This window comes from Eurytemora carolleeae, unplaced genomic scaffold (assembly GCF_000591075.1).
Source record: "Eurytemora carolleeae unplaced genomic scaffold, Eaff_2.0 scaffold108, whole genome shotgun sequence".
NCBI lineage: Eukaryota > Metazoa > Arthropoda > Copepoda > Calanoida > Temoridae > Eurytemora > Eurytemora carolleeae.
Genome location: NW_019396160.1, coordinates 153,410 through 177,497, shown reverse-complemented (window position 1 = coordinate 177,497; position 24,088 = coordinate 153,410). Strand labels below are relative to the sequence as shown.

Below are 24,088 nucleotides of genomic sequence, written 5' to 3'. Positions count from 1 at the left end.
GATTATAGGTTGTAATATCTTAATGATTTCTTTAGAATTAAATAGATTTTTTTACGATCCTGTGGAATATGACAAATTTCTGAATTTTTCTTTGGAATGAGCCGTTTTTAACAATTTCTCCTTATAGATGCAACAGGCAGAGGTAAGGTTAGTAGCAATCACCATCGATTATTTTTCGACGTAAGCCTTTTCCCCTTTCATTTTTTTGCGAACACTTCCTATAAGACAAAGCATGTTTCCTTGCTTTACTCTAAATGATTGAAGACTATTGTAATCGTCACTGAATTGATATTTGAGTTCATAATGCACTTCACGGATCTTATATTCAGAACAAAACTTTTTCTCTGCAGAATAACAAGGATTCCCAGGGTTATCCACACATGATAAGACTTCAGAGACGATTGTACGGAATTTATTCGGTCTGTTTACTTATATTTCTGCATTCGCACACACAGTATTTTTACTTTCATTTTCTTTTATTTTTATTGTCATGCATTTGATTTCGATTAAATTTTTTTTTAAACCATCACGAAAAAAAAATTTAGAATATTGAATTGAAATGAATGGGGTATTTATGAGAATTCGTTTAATTGATCTTTAAACTTTTATTATGATATTTTCTTTGTCAAAATAATTGATTTTAGAAAAAAAAATTCATGAATCAATCTACTCTAATTGCTCAATCAAGGAAACAGTCACAGCTTATTATACGTTAATATTAATAACAAAATTAATAATAATAATTATAGAAATAATAATAATAATAATAACAATAGTAATAAGAACAATAATTATAGTAATAATAATAAAAATCCTTTCAAAGAATCCATTGATATTTTGTTACAATCCGCTGATACTTTGTTGAAATCCACTAATTCTTTGTTTGAATCCACTAATTCTTTGTTTGAATCCGCTAATACTTTGTTTGAATCCGGTAATACTTTTTTTAAATCCACTGATACTTTGTGTTGAAATCCACTAATTCTTTGTTGAAATCCACTAATTCTTTGTTTAAAACCACAAATTCTTTGTTGAAATCCATTAATACTTTGTTGAAATGCACTAATTCTATTCTAGAATGTTATAATCCCTCAAATCCCTTATTAGAATGTTCTAATTCCTCTTATCCCGTATTAGCATCTTTTAATCCCATATTAGAATGGCTTAATCCCTCTAATCCCATATTAGAATGTCCTAGTACCTCTAATCCCATATTAGTATCTTCTAATCCCTCTAATCCCATATTGAAATATTACAATCCCATATTAGTGTCTTCTAATCCCTTTAATCCCAAATTAGACTCTTATAATCCCATATTAGTATCTTCTGATCCCTACAGCTGTGCCTGACTTGTGTCTCCAGGAACAAGCAGAAGATTTATTGAATCAAGTAATGGATCCCACCTCACCCTACCATATACAATCAGGAACTGGTTTTTACATGTAAACATTGTGCAGTATACAGTGGGAACCAAAACACTGTGGAATATAATCCTTAGTGGTTCAATCAAGGTTGTTATAATGCAAGGAAAGTCTCTGTGCGGTAGTGTAAACACAAGACGGATGTCGAAGCTTGACATGGGATCCATCTTTTACATAAAAAATCAATGAAATATTCTAAACATAGGAAACTATTATGTGAATTATGAAAATTATCAAAATAAAATGCTTTTAACCTCCTCGGATACTAAACGAACCAATTCCGCCCAGAGAGAACTGGTTTCATTATGTACGCAGAGTGTACACAACTGCAATTAACTTTCCTTGCATTATAACCTTGGGTTCATTGAACATGAGACAATACAACAACAAACACCCTTTTCCCTAGAAAATTTGATTTTCTTGCTACTTGGAAAAATAAATTGCAACAAAATCAGATCAAAATATTTAGATTACTCAAATGTCGTCTTCCTGTACCATATTTTATTAGGACCCACTGTATCAAGTTCATGAATACAATTAGGACGAAAACTAAGAATAAGAATTCTGTAAAGTTTTGTAAAAGTGTTAACTTGGAGACACAGGCCGACAAACTGTGGAGAGCATAGATAAATAAATAAACATAGATAGCTTATGTACGCAAAATCACCAAGAATTGTACAGTCCGCGAACTCATACTTCTAGGGGTCAAAGTGTACTTGAATGATAAGTGGGGTGGTTTGGTGTTTTAAGAGAGTGTAAAATAACTCCGGGAATGGAACTATTTGAACAACAATATTTCACTGAGCAATATACCATATTGACGAGAACTGAAGAAGGACATGAGAAGGACTAAACTAACTTAAATTTCTCTCTACAGAACTCATGTACACCACAAGTACTCAATGACATAAGAACAGCCAATGTTCACAACCGACCTAGTTAATCTATATAATAGGAATATCTTTAAAACATCTCTGTACATTTATATCTTTCAAGATGAAAAATGTCGTCTTATGCGCAATCTATCTTTATCTATGGTTGAGAGGGAGAGAAAGTGAACCCAGTCCCATCCCTGTCAATTCTGTGACATTTAGAGTAAAAAGTATTATAAGCCAATAATTTTTGAATACCCCTTTTAGGCTTAATTTTTCAAAAAAGCCAACTTAAAATTACGCTGCGGGAAACCGAATAATGATTAGTTTAATCTGCAGATTAACAAAATATCGACACGCATTAATCTTGATATTCACAATACCATAATATAATAATACGAATAATAATTAGATTAATCTGCAGATTAACAAAATATCGACAAGCATTAATCTTGATATTGAGAATACAATAATATAATAATACGAATAATGATTAGATTAATCTGCAGATTAACAAGATATCGACAAGCATTAATCTTGATATTCACAACACCATAATATAATAATACGTATAATGATTAGATTAATCTGCAGATTAACAAAATATCGACAAACATTAATCTTGATATTCACAATACAATAATATAATAGTACGAATAATGATTAGTTTAATCTGCAGATTAATAAAAAACAATACATGAGTTCCCATTAAAACTCTAGACACAAGGATAACTTTCTAAGAGATGAATAAAAACATGAATAAACCTGTTTTCTGTAGAATATCTAGTTGGAAGATTGGTGGACTGTATGGAGAGGTAAGGTTGATTTTTATATTCTAAATATTATTCATATAAGGCTTCTGTTGGTTAGTTTTGGTTCTATTTGTCTATATTTTAATCCAGGGGCCAAATTTTCCTTAGTGTAACAGGAGGAAATGTTTTACAAAATTGTTTTTATGTGAAAACTTTGCTTTTCTTTAACCATGTCAAATTTTGATAAATGTAAAACGACCAAAAATGATGCAAAAATGATATTGTTGAAACGATCGTTTTCGGATCATTTTTTAGTTTTTTTTAAATTTAAATAATGACGATTTCTAATTTGAGAATTGATGTGGCGAGTTCAGCTGAAGGTTGTACTTTGACCTTTGATTCCTGGTCTTGTTGGAACTATACACAACCAGGAGAGGTAAATAGTTCAGCTGAAGGTTGTACTCTAACCTTTGATTCCTGGTCTTGTTGGAACTATACCCAACCAGGAGAGGTAAATCTTCGGAAAATAGCAAAAAAAAACCTTGCAGTACAGTACAGTACCTTGCACTCTATTTTTAAATTTAGATTAGCCTCTCAATTACTCAACAGTGTTCCTGAGAGTAAGACTGTCCAAAAACACTTTGATTAGTGTAAACTGTAAACTGAGAAAACCGAGTTTTGTTGTGAATGCTGCGGAATTTTTCGATACTTTGAAACGGGGATTCCACAACCAACGTTGTAATTTTTCAAAGTCTCCTCCCCCCCTGTTTACGACCCTGGTTGAGAGTGGGAGTCTTTTGATATTTTTTTATTTTACTTTTTAAAGTGAATCTTTATCCAAAACGGCAATGTCTTTCCATTACAAGCTTGTAAACCCTTCTTCCACTCCTGTCTTGATTTTGTAAATTCTGGGGAACTGGCCACTGGGTTGTGGCAATAGCCTAATACTTAGAACCTCCCTAGAAGTCTGATTTCATTGATTTTTTGTTTATGTTTAGACTGCTCGGAGTGGTTGCCCTGGGTTCGACTATATGGGGTTCATGGCGGAGAATTTTGCAGAGAAATTATGTACGGCGGAGGGGGAGTGGTGGGTTCACCCACACACTAACAGGTACAGTACGTACATAACAGTACAGTACAGTAGGATACATTACAATAGGATAAAGTACAGTATGATACAGTACAGTAGGATACAGTACACGATACAGTATACAATATGATACAGGACAATGCGATATAGTACAGTACAGTAAAGTACAAATCAGCAAAGTACAATCCGATACAGATCGAAAATATATGTTTTAAAAAAATTGTTTCTGTTTAGAAGTTGGTCCAACTATACGGGATGTTTGGACCATTCTGATATACGCTTCAGGGATAGCATTAATATCATCACGGTAACATTTACGTAGACTAATGGAGTGTTCATGTTTTTTATTTGTATAATAATAATGTTGCATGATTATTCAGGGTGAACGATTTTTCACAAATTTGAAAGAAATCAATTTCAAGTATTAAATACTAGTGTATTTTTTAATTCTAAGAAACATTTACAAAAGGCATTTTTGGCTAAAATCTAAATTGGCCATCGCTAATGGCCTTTTGTGATAAAAAACGCTATTAAGAGTGTTTTTTTTTTCTCTTCAAAATAAATTGATATGGGAACCAAAATATCCTTTTTTTATGAACTGTTTGCTGCGTTGAATAAGGCTTGGCAAGCCGGATTTTTTTATACCCATATTGACATATTTTGAAAACATTAAAAAATCACCTGTATAACCGGTTTTTCAGCCACAAATAGTCATATGTAATGATCAGTTTTGATTTTATCGAACAATGTTTTTGTAAATGCTGCTTAAAATTAAAAAAAACACAGTAGTATAATTACTAAATCTACGTATCGTCACCTAACCAGAGCCCGAAACTTTACGTATCGTCACCTAACCAGAGCCCGAAACTTTAAATTAAAAAACCACAGTAGTATAATTACTAAATCTACGTATCGTCACCTAACCAGAGCCCGAAACTTAAAATAAAAAAAAACGCAGTAGTATAATTACTAAATCTACGTATCGTCACCGAACCAGAGCCCGAAACTTAAATCTACGTATCGTCACCTAACCAGAGCCCGAAACTTAAAATTAAAAAAACACAGTAGTATAATTACTAAATCTACGTATCGTCACCTAACTAGAGCCCGAAACTTAAAATTAAAAAAACACAGTAGTATAATTACTAAATCTACGTATCGTTACCTTATCAGAGCCCGAAACTTAAAATTAAAAAAACACAGTAGTGTAATTACTAAATCTACGTATCGTTACCTTATCAGAGCCCGAAACTTAAAATCAAAAAAACACAGTAGCAGTAATTACTAAATCTACGTATCGTTACCTTATCAGAGCCCGAAACTTAAAATTAAAAAAACACAGTAGTGTAATTACTAAATCTACGTATCGTTACCTTATCAGAGCCCGAAACTTAAAATCAAAAAAACACAGTAGCAGAATTACTAAATCTACGTATCGTCACCTAACCAGAGCCCGAAACTTAAATCTATGTATCGTCACCTAACCAGAGCCCGAAACTTAAATCTACGTATCGTCACCTAACCAGAGCCCGAAACTTAAATCTACGTATCGTCACCTAACCAGAGCCCGAAACTTAAATCTATGTATCGTCACCTAACCAGAGCCCGAAACTTAAATCTACGTATCCTCACCTAACCAGAGCCCGAAACTTAAGACACTAACCTGGTTTCATTAATGGGGTTAGGCAATGTTGAAGCTATCAATATTTTTATTTCGAAATATAATTTTATGTCGTTTCAATTTATATTCTCTATTTTTCCTAATTTCTAAAATCTGAGATCAGGATCTACCTCAGAGTTTCATTCCTTGATACTCTTTTGAATTTCGGGATTTGAAGTTGTGAACATACGTATACACAAAAGAGAGGGCGAAGAGCACTCTTTGTAGGATTCTTTGCAGTCTATAACTGATTTAAACCAGGTGGTTGGCTTGATGATCTCCCTGGCCGCTCTCCTCATCTCCCTCATCATGTTCTCCATCTTCCCCTTCCTCAACCCTACCAGGAACATCATCAATGTTTTAATATTGGGTATTCATGGTACAGTGAGAACTAGTAAACTCTGAAATAGGACGACAACTTTTAGTTGTTTTAGTTATAATGAATCGTATAGAGCAATGTAAACACCCCATTTCACTTACTCACTTACTCAGACTCTTGTGATTTAATAAGTTACCACTAAACTAGTTTCTTTGTAACAACATCAAATACAATTAAATATTGCTTCAATGTCGTCTTCTTATTCCACAGTTTTCTGGTTCTTACTGTACCGGAAGTAAACATTATACAAACATTATTAGTAGAATTGATCATCTATCTATCTAGCTGTTAACCTATATGTATTAATCTGTTCTCGAATTTATATAAAGTCGTCTTTTCCGTTTCTATGATATTTTAGAAGAAGATGCGATTAGCCCAATGGTGAAACATATATGGTATTTGACGGTTACTTTGAATCAATATATATAAAAAATAAATGTATACAAAAGTTTTAGCATGCAATCCTTTGCAATTGTCGCTTAATAGTTCAGTATACGGGGATTTTCATTATTTTCAAAAGTGAAATTATTGATTTTGATGACATCAGAGTCTCACTGCATCGGAATATGTTCTGCTCTCTGGCACTTAACAATATATCCTGGGTTGTTTGGTAAGCATATTTTACATTCTAGGGTTGTTTGGTGATCAAATAATATATTCTAGGGTTGTTTGGTAATTGTATTTAACATGTTGGGGTTGTTTGGTAAGCAAATCATTCATTCTTGGGTTGTTTGGTTAGGATATTCTACACTCTATAAGGTTGATTGGTAAGCAAATCATTCATTCTGGGGTTGTTTGGTGAGAAAATTAAATGTTGTGGGTTGTTTGGTAAGCAAATCATTCATTCTGAGGTTGTTTGGTGAGAAAATTATATGCTCTGGATTGTTTGGTACATAAATTATATATTTTTGGGGTTTATTGTGCAAATCTTACATTCTTTGGTTGTTTGCTATTTGCTAATCATACATTCTGGGTTTATATATTCTGGGTTGTTTGGTCAAAAAAAAACATATATTCTGGTTTGTTCAGTTCAAAAACTAAATACATTCTGGGTTATTTGGTAGGAACATATCATATTCTGTATTGTTTGACAACCAACTCATATATTCTGAATTGTTTGGGGAGGAAAGCATTAATATTCTTGGTTTGTGGAAAGTTAACCATAAATTCTGACTTGTTAGTTAAGAAATTATTAATTTTCTTCTAGCAATTTTTATTTAAAATAAATGCGGTAAAAATAGAATTAGTTTTTTATTTATGTTTTAAAGATGTCGTTTTTCTTCCGTAAAGTATGATTGCACTTTCAGAAGTAAAATTTTAAACTTATTATTTAGAAATACTTTGATCTATCTTTCTATCTATAATTCTATCTATCTATCTATCTATGTATCCAGGTACTACCTGGTCCTGGTTGACCCCGAGGTATGGCAGAGTAATGTACCCTGGTGTATAGGTTTACATGTTACAACAACCTACTTCATGATTTCAACCTACTTCTGGGTTCTTTGCGAGGTAATTAACGATACTACCCTTGAAGGGACCGTCTGTAAAGGAAAAATGAAAGGGGGTATAGGCTGATACCTAAGCATTTCAGGAGTTGATCGAGACCCAGCAGAGTTCTATCTGATGTTTCTGTCTCGAGAAATCGATATAAAACATGTGTCAATGGCAGTACAGTATCATTGTTACATGTCTCCGTCTGTATAACGTGACAATGATACTGCACTGTAATGAAAAATGAAAAATAATAATAGCAGGAGCAACTCTAAGTTCTCAGGCTTCTCTGGGATATTTCCGTTCTCAGATTGGTTTCGTATTTGCTGAATATGATCTGTCTCAACCTACGATTTTTATACAAAATTATATATATATATAAAGTTTGGTATAATTTTGACAGAGTTTTATATCATTTCTTGACACAGGACATCAGATAGAACTCTTATGGGTCTCAATCAACTCCTGATATGCTTAGATTTTAGCCTATACCCCTTTTCTTTTTTACTTTACAGTCCCTTTAAAACCTTCCTATGATCATGAATGAATGGGATATCCATTTTTTTAACTTTGAAATATATTTGATTATTAATTGAAAAACAAAAATAATATATCCACAGTTTTGGCTAAGCAAAGGTTTAAAGGGGTTAAAATGAAGAGCGTTTTGAAGTATCAAAGACATTTAAGAGTCGGGTATTATTTTCTCTTTAAAATTATGCATTTCCCACGTTGCAAAATTTCTTAGAAGAGTAGAGAGAAAATTGTTTTTGAACCGTCGCGTGAGGGTGATTTTTCAATAAATTATATAGATATAAACCCTTTTATTTCAGGGAACATATCTCTACCTTATACTGGCCAAAACATTCATAGAAGAGGAGGATTGGATAGCAGTTCTCAAGGTTTGCATTTACTCTCTTTAAAGTTATTATGTAGCAGTACACAAGGTTAGCATTTATTCTCTCTAAAGGAATTATGTAGCAGTACTCAAGGTTTGCATTTATTCTCTCTAAAGGAATTATGTAGCAGTACTCAAGGTTTGCATTTATTCTCTCTAAAGGAATTATGAAGCAGTACTCAAGGTTTGCATTTATTCTCTCTAAAGGAATTATTTAGCAGTACTCAAGGTTTGCATTTATTATTTTTAAATGAATTATGAAGCAGTACTCAAGGTTTGCATTTATTCTCTCTAAAGGAATTATGTAGCAGTACACAAGGTTTGCATTTATTCTCTCTAAAGGAATTATTTAGCAGTACTCAAGGTTTGCATTTATTATTTTTAAATGAATTATGAAGCAGTACTCAAGGTTTGCATTTATTCTCTTTAAATGAATTATGAAGCAGTACTCAAGGTTTGCATTTATTCTCTCTAAAGGAATTATGAAGCAGTACTCAAGGTTTGCATTTATTCTCTTTAAATGAATTATGAAGCAGTACTCAAGGTTTGCATTTATTCTCTTTAAATGAATTATGAAGCAGTACTCAAGGTTTGCATTTATTCTTTTTAAGGGTATTATGTAGCAGTTCTCAAGGTTTGCATTTATTTGCTGTAAATGAATTATGTTGCAGTACTCAAGGTTCGTATTTATTCTCTTTAAATGAATTATGTAGCATTACTCAAAGTTTGCATTTATTCTCTTTAAAGGTATTGTGAAGCAGTACACAAGGTTTGCATTGCATTTATTCATAGCAGTGCTTAAGGTTTGCATGTATTCTCTTTAAAGGTATTATGTATATTAGTAATCAAAGTTTGCATTAATTCTCTTTAAATAAATTTTGTACTTAATTTCCTTTGTTAAAATGATTCAAAAATTGTATCCTTCTAAAAGTTACAGAATGTTGGACAAATCTCCTGATTAAAATATAAATATTGGTACAGAGTACAGACTATGTTAGTTCATAGTTTTCACTTAACCACAAAAAAAAAAAATAATATCTAGCTTAAAAATTTGACGATTATTTACTGATTTTTATTTTTAGTTGTTTGGTTGGTTAGGACCTCTGCTTCCCCTGGGACTCTACTTTGGATATAGAATGGTAATTTATTAATGTAATCCAAAGATGTAGCAATATATGTAGACCGGTAGAAATAGCAGACAATTCCTTGTCCAGAAGAGACATTTTGATTCGCAGTGTTTTTGGAAATATCCTGAATTTTTTGGAGAAAATCCGGAAACCAATCAAAACTTTATAGCACACGTGCTATAGTGTACAGCTAATTTAAATTTATGATTATTACCTTGAAGCACGTTTATTATGAAATTCACGATGAAGTGAGGAAGAATGATAAAGTACACAATAGTTTCATAAATAATTTGCATATATGTAACACTTGGAATATTATTTTTGGGGAAAATCCCTATAGGAACTTATACAAACTTAGATTTTCTAACCCATATAACTTTGCAACTAAATGTTGTAGACCTTAGGTATTTCACACTATAAATTCAGTAAGATCAAATATTTTAAGTCGGAAATCAAGATTTACACCATCAGGCTGCAAAGATATCAGAATTAGAAAATCAGATTTTGATACAAAACTCAGTTCCTTTTTAAATATCGTTTAAAAATAACATTTCTTTATACAACACTGAAATTTTCAGGCTTTCAGGATTTAGACGACATACACAAAATTCAGAAAAACTAAACAAAATTTTGACGACAAACACAATATTTAGACAAACTACAAAAAATTTAGACAAACTACACCAAATTTAGACGACAAACACAAAATTCAGACAAACTAGTAACTACACAAAATTTAGAATACAAACACAATAATTAGACAAACTACACAAAATTTAGACGACATACACAAAGTTTATACAAACTACACAAAATTTAGACGACAAACACGAAATTCAGAAAAATAAGACAAAATTAAGACGATATAGACAATATTTAGTCAAGCCACACAAAAATTTAGACGACATACACAGAATTGATAAAAATTTGATGATCAGGTCTACGAGAACGATAACTGCTGGATGGATATGGACAAGGAATAGATTAAAAACATCTTTCTAAATATCTGAAAAAACGGTTTTTTTAACTCGGATTCAAGAGCGAAAGTTGATTTTTTTAAAATTATTATGTTATTGAAATTCAATCTCTTACTCTATTTCTGCAACAACTGAAATCAGAAAAGGATTTGAGTCTTTGCCACAAACTCAAATTTTCTAATCACTATTTCTTTGCAACCTGATGATGTAAACTTTTGATAGTTCAAACTTTGATCATTTGATCTAACAGAATTCATAGTTTGAAATATCTAAGGTCTACAACTTAGCGTTGTAAAGAGATAGGGATAAGAAAATCAGAGTTTGTTGCAAAGACGCAATTCCTTTAAGCAAATATTTCATAATTAAAATACTGAAATAATTTCCAGATTTTTTTTATTATTTCGTAGACTTTAATAAAAGTATCCTTCAATGAAAAACTCAAGTCCGGACAGAACATTTTTCCAAGTTAACATGGAAACCTAAAGAAAAGTTTTCTATAAAGTAAAATCTTAATATCATTCTTTACTCATACATTACAGAAAAGTTTCTAAAAAGTATAATCCAAAAATCATTCTTTAATCCGTTGTAATCCTGCAGAGTATTTGGTTTCTAGCTGTACCCTCTGTACTCTGCATTCTTGGCAACATATTTTTCCTCTACAAGGTTATCAATATACTCAGGTAAATTGTTTATTTTATAAAAATTTCATTTTTATAATGATTTCATTTTTATAACAATTTCATTTTTAAAATAATTCTTTTCTGCAGTCTGCAGCCATGTTTTTTAGTATCTCTTAAAAAAATAACAGTCTCAGATTTTGCAAATTTAATTTCTATTTTTCGACGGAGGCTTTCAAATTTCTTTAATTAATTTAAATCAGAAATACAAATGCACTGCCTTGTCATATTTTGATCCCCCATTCAAAATCTCTTAAAAATAGCGTAAAATTTTTATAAACTTTGATATTTAAAATATTTAACAAATGTACAGGGTGTCCCACATCAAATTAGACCGCGTCAATGGGTCTAAATTACGATTTGGGGGATAAATCAGAAAATTTATGAAGAATGAATCTTTTAAAAAAATTTAATAAGGCTAATAGAAAATTTTGTTGGCAGAAAATGCTAGATTTTTCGCGTATTATTTGCGTATTTTGGCGTTAAAAATTGTTGATAATCTAATATGATATGGGACGCTCTGTATATAGTTCAACAAAAATGTATAATATACAATGGTCGACGAGGAAGACGACTTTTTATTTAGGTTACGATTGTTACAAGTTTACAAGTAATTGAAGAGAAGCTTTTTTGATTGACAGATTCTCTTTGTTTCCATGTTTATGTGTTTCCATGCTGTTTTTAAGCTTGATATAAATCAAAATTAAAATCGAAAGTCGTCTTCAATGTATTAAGATACGCGACGACGACTGTAACAAATACAAAAAAGCTTCATTTAAAGGGTGAAAATGGGTTCCAAAGTTAAGATTCACTAACTTTTCACCAGTATCTCTTTTTTATACTAAGTATAATATTGTTAACAATATAATATTAGTTCATGTTCAAGTATAGCTTTTCATTTTTAAAGTGTTCTTTCTGATCAATAAAAGTATACTTAAAACCTTTTACTGATCAATGATGACGGACCTATCCTTATTTTTCTACTGAAACATAAGAAATATGAATATTTACTTTCCAGAAGTAGCAGAAAATAAATATTAACATTTAAACCCAATTGTTTTGATAAACATACGTAACGTCAGTTGAGTTGAGTTCAGACTGTACATTGTACAGTGTACAATCCATGGGTACTGGAATAGAGTATCCCAACGAGGCTCGCGCACGAATGAAAGGTCGATACGGTACGGGGGGAAGATCCGTATCCTCTGACGTCACTGATTAAAACTATTGGTGGAGAATTCTCAGACCGCCAAAGAAATGCCAATCACAATTATGCGTATACTCGCCAGTGTCCACTTTGTGCCCTGTACCGGGTTATGACGTAGGTAAGATACAGAAGCTAGAATTGTATGACTACCTTACCCTATTCCAGTTCCCATGGTACAATCCAGTTGTTTGGTTGTAATCAGTCAAAGGTTTCAAGGGTAACGTAGGCAATTTCTCCACTTGTATGGAGGGTTACCTTGAAGTTCTTATTTCTGGTCTTGAATCTATCTGAAAGATTGTTTCTTGGCAATCGTTTCCATAATGATCAAAGCTTTATCTAATTATTCATAAGTAGTTTTTTAATTATGATAAGTGAAGAATAGCATATATGGCTTAATGTAGGAACAAGGGAATACATTGGGAAATTACAGGAAATCTTTATCTATATTATCTGTTTGTCTGTCTGTTTGTTATTTGTTAGGATATCCGGTTATAACTCATGAACCCCTGGACCGATTTGCCTCAAAATTTTGATTGGGGACACCAGACCAGATTTTTTTTTAAAGATTAGCCCTCAAAGTTTTTAAAAGTTAACAATTTAGACGAAAGTTGGTGTTCGAGAATAATTTCAACCGAAACCATTCCAATATTCTGAAGAAAAGCGCACGTGCCGCGGCTATTCTTGTTCCCATCTTCGGACTTCAGTTCCTTATACTGCCTATGCGCCCAGTCCAGGTACTGTTAAAATGTACTGTACTGTACTGCTCTGTAACGTACTGTACTATATCTATCTATCTATCTATCTATCTATCTATCTATCTATCTATCTATCTATCTATCTATTTATCTATTTCTCAGTTCTCTATCTTTCTATCTAGGGCTCCTATCTGGAGTATGCCTATGACATCATATCATCTCTTTCCACCTCTACTCAGGTAAAAGGACATTTTAAAAGGACTGTCGTCGTTATTTACAGTTACCCTCCATTTTAGAAAAATGGAGCATGCTCGATTCCCACCGGTACCCTTGAAACCTGATCAATGATGTTGAAGATTACGTAGTTTTCCTGCCTGGAAACGTCTTTGATTTTGAAAATTTCTCCATTGTTAACAAACAACAAACATAATAAGTTTTCAGAAACAAACTGATATATTTTTAATTCATACTTGATCATACACAACGCTTTTCAGGGTACCGTTGTGAATTCTACTTGAAATAACTAAAAGTCGTCTTCCTACTCCAGAGTTTTATGGTTTTTAACTGTAAAACTGTTCAGGGTTTGTCCGTCTCCATCCTTCTCTGCTTCACAAACCCTGAGATGATAAAGATCACTAGATCCAGGTAAAACTAATTAAATGATTAATTGATCGATTGATGAATTGATTGATTGATGAATTGATTGATTGTTTAATTGACTAAGTGATGATTCATGATTGGTTGACGGATTGATTAGTACCGAAGTTAATATGCCCTCTACTCACAAAGGACCAGACTTCAGAGACGACTGTAAGGAATATAATCAGTTTATTCGAATTCCTGCACCCTGCAGCTGCACATTTGTTTCTATCATTTTATATACCCTTTAACTTAATTAACTTAATTAATTTAAGGTCGTCATTAAACTCTCATGCTTTGTTGATAACCATGTCTGTTCATGTTGATCTGGCTTCTAAAACTTTAGTTATTTTATCAACCCATTCTTGACAATCAGGTAATTTTCGAGGCACTATGTCATTTGTCCTACCAAGAGAGGAAAACATCATTTGTCCTACCCATCATTTTTCCTAATCGTCCTAAACATCATTTGTCCTACTCTTTATTTGTCTTACACATCATTTTTCCTAATCGTCCTAAACATCATTTGTCCTACTCTTTATTTGTCCTACATGTGATTTGTCCTAATCTTTATTTGTCCTACTCTTTATTTTTCCTACACATCATTTGTCCTAATTTTTCTTAGTTTGACAAGCTCTAACACAAACTTAAAAAAATAATGGGTTATTGTGATGGTGATATTTAATATCGATAAGAGGATTCTTTTACAAGTTAGAAAATATTACGTAAACCCAAAATAAAAATAATATTTAATAATATGAGAGTTATTTGTGATCAAAATTTCTAAACTATCTGAAAAATGTTATTTAAAGGTTTATTAATTTAGTAAAAAAAAGGTAACACATGGAAATATATTTTTAAAGCATATTTATTATTAGAGTTTTTAGAAATAATAATTATCTTTTTTATCAAGTTTTTGAAAACTTTTCCTGCATGAATAAGATAAAAGTTGTTCTTGACAGTTATACAAATTCTTATATGAAAGAAAAAAATCTTTTGAAATATTTTAGATTTTTCTAAACATGAAAAAAGAAATGCTAAATGAGTTATTTTATCAAAGCTTTTTAATTCTTTCTTTTTTAAGCGTAACAATAGGCCTAACAAATCTAAAAATCAAAATTTAAAATAAAAACGAAATAGGAAATTTTGGATTAAAAAAACTTTTAGGTTAATTGTATTAACAAATTCTAAAGAAGATTATGCATTCATTCGATCAGTAGGTTGACTGAATCAAAAAAGAAATGCAAAATATTTTAAATATAAATATGTACATGTACATTGTTCTTTCGAAAATATTTCAACGTTACTTTGGGGAATACAAAAAATTTTATGTAATGATTTTTGAATAATCCTCTCAATAAAGGAGTTGAGTTTTTGCCACAAAGTCTGTTGTTTTAATCCATATATCTCTGCAATCCGATGTGGTAGACCTTAGATATTTCAAACTATGAATTTTGTGAGATCAAATATTTTAAGTTTGAAATATCAAAGGTTTATGCCATAAGGTTACAATGATATTGGAATTAGGAAATTTTTTTTGTGGCCCAAACTCAACTTCTTTTCTAAACATGTTGGTTGAGTTATTTCAAGCTCAAAATTTGTGAGTTATTTCTAACATTCTGGTTTAAGATTCTAAAATAAATACTTTGTTCAATATTATGAACAAACTTTTCTATAATTGGGTTGTTTACACAATAATTAAACAAAATTAATTTTTAATTTATGTTTTTATTTTTTGCAGGCTTCAACGAGACACAACTACAAGAAGAAACATTTCCGAGTCTAAAAATCCCAACTACCGTTGGGTGAGTTTTCTTTTTAATTTTGAACCATATTGTATTTAAATGAGAGGAAATTTCATTATTTTAATCAGAAATCTTTATTTTCTAAGTTCATTGAGTATTGTTGTTTTATATGTGAGATAATGAGAGACTTTTTTGGAAATAAATAACTCAGCTTAAAAACTAAAAGCTTTGAGATGTATACGCACTTGAGCAGAGTAAAGTTTAAATTTAAATTCTTCTTAAACTTTTCAATATTTTAATTAATTTAAAGAAATTATTCTCCTTTGTTTGGTATTTGTCTTATTCCAAACTATATTTCGGACAATATTCTATTCTTTAGATTTCAAATATTTAAATAATAAAAACAAGCTAAACATGAAATAAATAAGTTGAAAAATAGGAAAAATCTTTTTATCCCAATTAATTAATTGTGAGGAAATATATTTCAGTTTGATTTTGAATCTTTATCTTTCATTCATGTCATGTTTTAATCATCTATATACTTTGCTTGTCTGTCCGTTTGTCTCCAATAAACGTCAAATTGACATAGGCTAAAAAAATCGAAAAGCTATGAGTTCAAAGAAAGTTAAAATCTCAATTTTTAAAAATAAAATATGTTACTTTGTAAAGGCTTGTACCCAGAGCAGACCTGATCATATGAGGGAAAAGAATATGGTTTTTCAGTGTACTAGTGTACTAGCCGGGTAGAACATAATAATAATAAAAATAATAATAATAATAATAATAATAATAATACTAAAGATTTTAATAATAATTATAATAATAATAGTAATAATAAAAATTNGTGTATTGTGTCTTGTATCTGGTGTATTGTGTCTTGTATCTGGTGTATTGTGTCTTGTATCTGGTGTATTGTGTCTTGTATCTGGTGTATTGTGTCTTGTATCTGGTGTATTGTGTCTTGTATCTGGTGTATTGTGTCTTGTATCTGGTGTATTGTGTCTTGTATCTGGTGTATTGTGTCTTGTATCTGGTGTATTGTGTCTTGTATCTGGTGTATTGTGTCTTGTATCTGGTGTATTGTGTCTTGTATCTGGTGTATTGTGTCTTGTATCTGGTGTATTGTGTCTTGTATCTGGTGTATTGTGTCTTGTATCTGGTGTATTGTGTCTTGTATCTGGTGTATTGTGTCTAGTGTCTGGTGATTAGTGCCTAGTGATGTTGGTGTCTAGTATTTAGAGTCTGGTGTCTAGTTTCTAGGCTGGGTCTAGTATCTAGTAGCTAGTGTCATTAAGTGTCATTAAGTGTCAAGTGTCAGGTGTCTAGTGTCTGGTGTCTGGTGTTTAGTCTATTAGTTCCTAGTGTATATTAGCAAGCAGTTATAGTGTTTGCTGTCCGGTCCAATATGTCTAGTGTGTAGGGTCCAGTGTGCAGTTTTTCTTAAATATGTCTTTTCATTTTAAAAAAATTAAATTTTTCTACATTTTTAGATGATGATGAGAGAAAAAGTTGAATGGTTGATTCAAGATTCAATGTTGTGCTGGAAGTGCTACGTATAATATTTATTATTGTAAGAATGTTAACCCTGATATTTAAGTACACCAACAATGTGATCGTCAACTAAAATTAATGTTCTCTAAACTTGTAAATACCTGAAATCCCCAAAAAATAACGCTTTCTTAAACAAAAATACCTGTTAGTAACTTTGTTCTCTGTGATATGTAAACAATCAAAAGCTGAACCAAAATCTTCCTGAATTATGTACAGGGAGAACCAGAGTTTCTGGTTCTCACTCTACGAATTATGTACAGGGAGAACCAGCGTTTCTGGTTCTCACTCTACGAATTATGTACAGGGAGAACCAGAGTTTCTGGTTCTCACTCTACGAATTATGTACAGGAGAACCAGAGTTTCTGGTTCTCACTCTACGAATTATGTACAGGAGAACCAGAGTTTCTGGTTCTCACTCTACGAATTATGTACAGGGAGAACCAGAAATTTCAGGTTCTCTCTGTACATAATTCAGGAAGATTTTGGTTCTCACTGTACGATTTCCGGTTTTATAATAGAATTTACACCTGGACACAACAAAATGTAAAGGGGGTATATGCTAATACCTAATTGAATTCAATTTTGATTGCTACTAATCATACTTATATACTGTTGTGTATTTAGGGAGACAAAAGAGTAGAACCCATTTAAATTCACTGAGTTGAATTATTCCACCCAAACCGTACAAAAACAGAAATTGTTTGTAATATCTGAATGATTAGTTTTGAATTCATTGAACATATTTACAGTTTGGGTGGAATAATGCATCTCTGTGAATCTATGTGAAAAGTATTTGCTTATTTGCTTCTAAATTATCCCAGTTTTCTAACAAAATACCAAATTTCATAAAATATCTCAAATATTTCTGGAGTTGTGAAACAATTCTGGTTTTAAGACAGATCCAATGTATTTACTTTAGTGATGAACTTGTTTTTGAGCTTGTTTGCTAAAGCATTTGTTGACTCTCATTTTTTATTTTTTTATTGATACCCCACCTAGATTTATCTAATTTTTGTTTTCATGGATGGAGTATTTTCTTGTTTTTTAGTTAAATTTTAAAAAACTAGGCTTTTAGGGCGCTTCGCGCCCATGTTCTATTTAAATTGTGAACATGTTCTTTTTGTTTACATTTAAAAAAAAGAAAAAAATTTTGCGGATTTTTAAAAAAAAATTCGCGGATTTTCAAGAATTTAAATTTATTTGCAAAATTAAAAACCTTTAAATCACATTTTTTTAAAATTTTTATCATTCATAAACCTTTCCTGTGGTCACGTGATGTCCCACAAAAATTTGGGCCCGATCGGTTCAGCCGTTTTGACGTTTATTGGATACAAACAAACAGACAGACAAGCCAAATTTATATATAGATTAACCTGTATGTTGTAAAAGTGTATTTTTCTAAGAAGAAAGTAAATGATTGAATGCCGTTTTAGGTATTTTACATAGTGTATGTGATTTTAAACTGCACAGAACAATCAGAGCTGGGAACTTTATAATTCAAGGAATTAGTTAAACTCATTCTTTCCTCGGGAAAACTTTAACTGATCTTGGTCTTCGATAAAGTATGACAGGTTACGGCCAATAAGAGATCAGCTAGAAGGAGAGATTGAATTTAATTCAGTCTAGAAGTTTAAAAGTTTTCAACTTTGTTTTTACAAAAAATAATTTAATGTTATATGATATGTGTATCGTATTTACCTGAGATAAATATATATTTATATGTTGAAGAGTTGATTATTTTATATGGGATTCATAATTTTATTCAATTACAGTACAAAAGGGAGTGACTGCCTAGACAGGTAGTTCAGCTGAGAGTGCAGTTCGTAGCAAAAAATGTAGGGTTCATTTGAGACCTATAAGACGTTTTTACGGTATATAATTCCTGAATAACAGCAGAAATTCGATCTTTGAAATTTTCCTGGATTGTCCAGTTTGGAGAATACATTTAAAGAATTTGTTTTTTAATCATTTCAAAATAAAAAATGTCACAAAAATTAATATAAAGAGAAAACAAAATCTCGTAGGAAGGAATATTGTAAAAAAAGTAAATAAATATCTTATTTATTTATTTATAGCAACAGAAAATCTATTTTCATTGCTGAAACTGGCATTTTTATTTTTTATTTGAGTGAACAGATTATTCATTTAGTGTTTTTGAGAATTGAAAAAAATATATTTGTTATTCAACTACGCTTGTTAAAATTGTTTTTACCACAAACTGCGCGTCTTTGGATACTATGCATCAAAACTATCAAAATATTATAATTAAAATTTTTTTCATGATTAATATATTTTTTAATGGTTAATAACGGGTTGCAAATTCTAATTTTAATTAAAGAATATTTCAAAATATAAAATATGAATTCTCCAATAAAATTTTTTAAAGTAAACATTTTACCAATCCGATCTTTTAAAGGGATTATTAGAGAAAAATTAAAGGGACTGAGTTCTAAAATAAAGTCGGATCGATGGTTACTCATTTTACTTCTATCTGTAGCGTCTAAAGGAGAAAAAAATTAAAAACACGTTATATAGTGTAGTGCCTATATATATTCCACTCAAACAGTAAACCTTTCAATTTTTCGCGAACACTCCCTTTAGATATGTATAATATCATTATTAACAAATCTCATTTTTTTTATTTTCATAGAAAAAATCGAGTCGTCGTTCAACACTTTTAAAAAATAATGAATTTTGTTTTGAAAAGTGAACATAAAGTTTTAATTAAGTGTGTGGAGGGTATACTGATGCCCCTAAAACTTTATTAAAAAAAAAATAATTTATGCATTTCTGAAAAATATTGCCACTAAAGTTTTGGTCTCATCAGTAATTCTTCGGAAGTTTCTCCAACAATGTTGAGAATTTTCTCCAGAATTTTTCAAAACGTTTTTAAATAAAATTTTTGTTACAACTTTAAGTTTGTCAATGTTTTTGAAAAGAGCTCAATGAGGACTTAAAGTCCAGGGGCAGCCACAACAATTTTTCTTCCGAGCCACACTTACCTCATTTTCTAGCCCGAGCCAACCAGGCGCAGATACAGGGGAGGGGGAGTCAAAAGGTCGAAGACTGATTAAAAAGTTTACTGTCTTACTGCACTGCAGCAGATACTTTAAGGTTCTTTATCAAAACATTTCCTAATTCATTGATAAATCATGTTAATTTTACTTTTCCTCAATCCGATAGTTTTTAAGTTTTAACCAACGCTGTAAGTAATTGAATATGATTAATTCCTATCTTAAAGATTAAGTTTATTATGATTTCAGCATTGAAACACATTACAGTTTTTAGTAACATGCCTAGCAACCAGGTGACGCATGAGGACGTCATCAATTTCCAATGGACGTCATCTTTTTGGTGTTGAGGACGTCGTAGGGACGTAAAATGAACACCTTTTACGTCCTCACGATCTATCTTTCAACGTCGAAATGACGTCACCCAGGGTATCCATGGTTCCCTCAAAAAAATTCATCCCATTTGTTTCAGCCGTTTGGCCATATATAGGGAACATAAATTCGAATGTCTTGTTTTATTACATAGACTAGCTGAAGGGCCCGGCGTTGCCCGTGGAAAAAAATTTGACCACCCATAAGTGTTCACAAAAAACTTCAGCCCAATCGGTCCAGCCGTTTGGTAGGCTATACGCAACATATATATATAAATGTCTTGTTTTATTATTTAGAATAATTCTGGATTCTGGAAATCAAATAAAAACAAGTAAAACTCCATTTAAATTTTCTTTTGCAATGCATTGTTTGTACCTAAAGAAAAATGACGATAAACTTCAGAAAGGTAATATTGTAAGAAAGATGGGCGCGAAGCACGCAAGCAGCATTGTTGTTTTTAATTTAATGCTACAATAAGAAAATATGATTTACAGTTTAAACCAATTTTAAAAGATTAAATTAAATTAAAAATTGAATTCACTTTATATTTAGACAATGATAAAAATAATTTTGCAGATTTTTATGAAAAACATTTAAACAAATAATATTTTTAAAACAATTTCTAAAACTTAAAATTAATTTTTTAACTGAAAATTCTCAGTCTTTCCATCAACAAAGGAAATGATAAAAAATTTTTTTTTTAAATGTGTCAAGTTTTTTTTAAGATACTGTAGACATTATTTCAAGTGGAGTGGCATGTCAGATTCACAACAATACCTTTAAAGGGACTGTGAGCATAATTTCAAGTGACCCTACATGCAAAGATGGCAATACCCATAAAAGCTTTGTCTGATCAAGTATTAATTAGACATCAATGTTTATAATTTTGAAAAGTGATTATTTTCAATTTTGGTTTCTCTACATCAGTTAAAGGTTTAAAGAGTACTGTTGTAAATCGGGCATTAAGGCAGTCCGCAGAAAAGGATAAGTATAGATGAACAGCTAGTGCCGTTAACGATTTGACAAACCGTTAACGCCGTTAATTCTATAAAAGACCATTAACGGCTGCACCGTTAACGATTTTACAGCCCTAAAATAATTTTTTTCAGCTCTTTGCACTATTGATACTGAAATAGACCGTTAACAGCGTCATTGTTAACGATTTTTTAACAGTTAAGGATTTTTTCTAGTGCTTTGAGCTGTTAATAATGTAATAGACCGTTAACGCCTGGAGCCGTTACCGATTTTTTAAAATCTTCCCTTAACGTCATTAATAAAATTAAGTTCGTTAACTAACAGTAATTTAAAAAAAAAACACAGTGAAATTAACGGCTGCCTGAAAATTTTCTTTTTCAACGGTTGAAACTAACTGTTAACGAAACGGTTAGAAAAATTTGGAACATACCTAGCCCTACCTGAAATGGGTTGGAATGATAAAAAAATGTAAAAAAAAACACTAATCCTATAAAAAAAACACTAATCCTATAAAAAAACACTAATCCTATAAAAAAACACTAATCCTATAAAAAAACACTAATCCTATAAAAAAACACTAATCCTATAAAAAAACACTAATCCTATAAAAAAACACTAATCCTATAAAAAAACACTAATCCTATAAAAAAACACTAATCCTATAAATAAAAATGAAATTCAACACAATTAAAGTTATGCCTTAAAATTCAAAGTGGAATACAATTAATTTTCTATTTTGAGCACTTCAAATACTAACTCTCATATTTTGAGCACTTCAAATACTAACTCTCATATTTTTGTGTCGCTCCACTGCCTTTTATCTTTCCCATAGAACAGGCCGGAAAGTTCTTGGGTTTTTGATAAGATTAACAAAAAGATTAAACTTTGATGAACTTAGAATAATACATTGTATTCTGCAAAATAAGTATATATGAATACTCGTGAAAAAAAATAATGAATTTTTAAGGAAATTGAACTTTAAATGTCGCAGTTGCGCGTCATGATTTCTTTTGATTGAATGCATGAAATTTTTCAAACAAGAATTATGTGCTTTTTGGTATTTGCAATTAAAGTTTTATTTAAAAATTCTGTAAATCAAGGACAAAGGTTTATAGCGTCACAAACATCAGCAGGAGCCAGATATTCATTAACTAGTAGTTCTATAATATCATCAACATATTCCTAAACAAGTATTTATATTCATTAACTAGTAGTTCTATAATATCATTAACATATTCCTAAACAAGTATATTATTTTATTCATTAACTAGTAGTTCTTTAATATCATTAACATATTCCTAAACAAGTATATTATTTTATTCATTAACTAGTAGTTCTATAATATCATTAACATATTCCTAAACAAGTATATTATTATATTCATTAACTAGTAGTTCTTTAATATCATCAACATATTCCTAAACAAGTATATTATTATATTCATTAACTAGTAGTTCTATAATATCATCAACATATTCCTTAACAAGTATATTATTATATTCATTAACTAGAAGTTCTATAATATCATCAACATATTCCTAAACAAGTATAATTATTATATTCATTAACTAGTAGTTCTATAATATCATCAACATATTCATAAACAAGTATATTATTATATTCATTAACTAGTAGTTCTATAATATCATCAACATATTCCTAAACAAGTATATTATCATTTATTTATTTATTACCATTATAAGTGCGTGACATTCAGCTTGAATTTCTACAGGAAGAAACCCACAGATTTGGTCCAGAAAATTGATAACCTATGTTGTATTACAATATAAAAAATATCTTTTATGTATTTTTGTAAAATGTTCTGTCTTTCACGAATTTCGACAAACGATTTAATGATTATTCTGGCGTTTACATCAACATTAGGGTTCAAAAAGTAAAAAATATTGATGTTTAGCAATTTTCAAACTTGATGTTTTTCTTACCATATAATAATTTTTAATTTCATGGATTTTTAAAAGGCGTGTTCACGAAAGCATATATGCAGAAGAAATAATATCTTTAAATTCGCATTTGATCTAAGTGACATTTTTCGTAAATACGTTTTAGAATAATGAATAATTAAAAAATGTTTAAGGCTAATATTAAAATAAATACCAGGTTTTTCCAGTCCTTGTGCGTATTTTGACGTTAAAGCTTGGGAATAATCCAATATGAGACGCTCTGTATCCTAACTATTGTCGGCCAAACGGCTAGACAAAATTTGCAGTTTTTTAGATTTGATTTTTTCTTTCAAAAATAGATTTTTAAAGATTCAAAATTACTTCTTTAAAAGGATCGGGTCAGATGGAGTTACATAAACAGTCTCTTATAAAAATAAAAACCTGTTGTTCGTTGGTTGGATCAGTGATTGTTTCATCTAACAGCTGCATAACTGCCATGCATAGTGAACAGGATATATCAGACCTTTCACCATCTTTTATCAATCCATCCACACCTTGAGCAATTCAGAGCTTTAATACTCCTACTCCTACTCCTACTCCTACTCCTACTCCTACTCCTACTCCTACTCCTACTCCTACTCCTACTCC

General features: G+C 30.8%; 2 protein-coding genes across 2 annotated transcripts; one reads left to right on the top strand and one right to left on the bottom strand.

Moving 5' to 3' along the window:
- The first annotated feature begins 1,362 nt into the window (after window positions 1-1,362).
- On the top strand, window positions 1,363-16,377 carry LOC111696793 (calcitonin gene-related peptide type 1 receptor). The gene is made up of 17 exons (XM_023466528.1): window positions 1,363-1,426; window positions 3,072-3,108; window positions 3,400-3,481; window positions 4,044-4,156; window positions 4,370-4,442; window positions 6,057-6,139; window positions 6,722-6,784; window positions 7,569-7,686; window positions 8,499-8,567; window positions 9,646-9,702; window positions 10,629-10,667; window positions 11,265-11,347; window positions 13,153-13,285; window positions 13,429-13,485; window positions 13,827-13,891; window positions 15,627-15,690; window positions 16,300-16,377. The coding sequence occupies exons 1-17, from the start codon at window positions 1,393-1,395 to the stop codon at window positions 16,375-16,377; spliced, it is 1,248 nt and encodes a 415-aa protein (XP_023322296.1). The 5' UTR covers window positions 1,363-1,392.
- Window positions 16,378-22,585: 6,208 nt separating this feature from the next.
- On the bottom strand, window positions 22,586-23,994 carry LOC111696817 (saposin-C; the record flags this gene model as incomplete). The annotated part of the gene is given in 3 exon segments (XM_023466562.1): window positions 22,586-22,721; window positions 23,234-23,308; window positions 23,882-23,994. Coding segments are annotated over 3 exon segments (275 nt in total), but the record flags the coding sequence as incomplete, so codon positions are not given.
- Window positions 23,995-24,088: the final 94 nt, after the last annotated feature.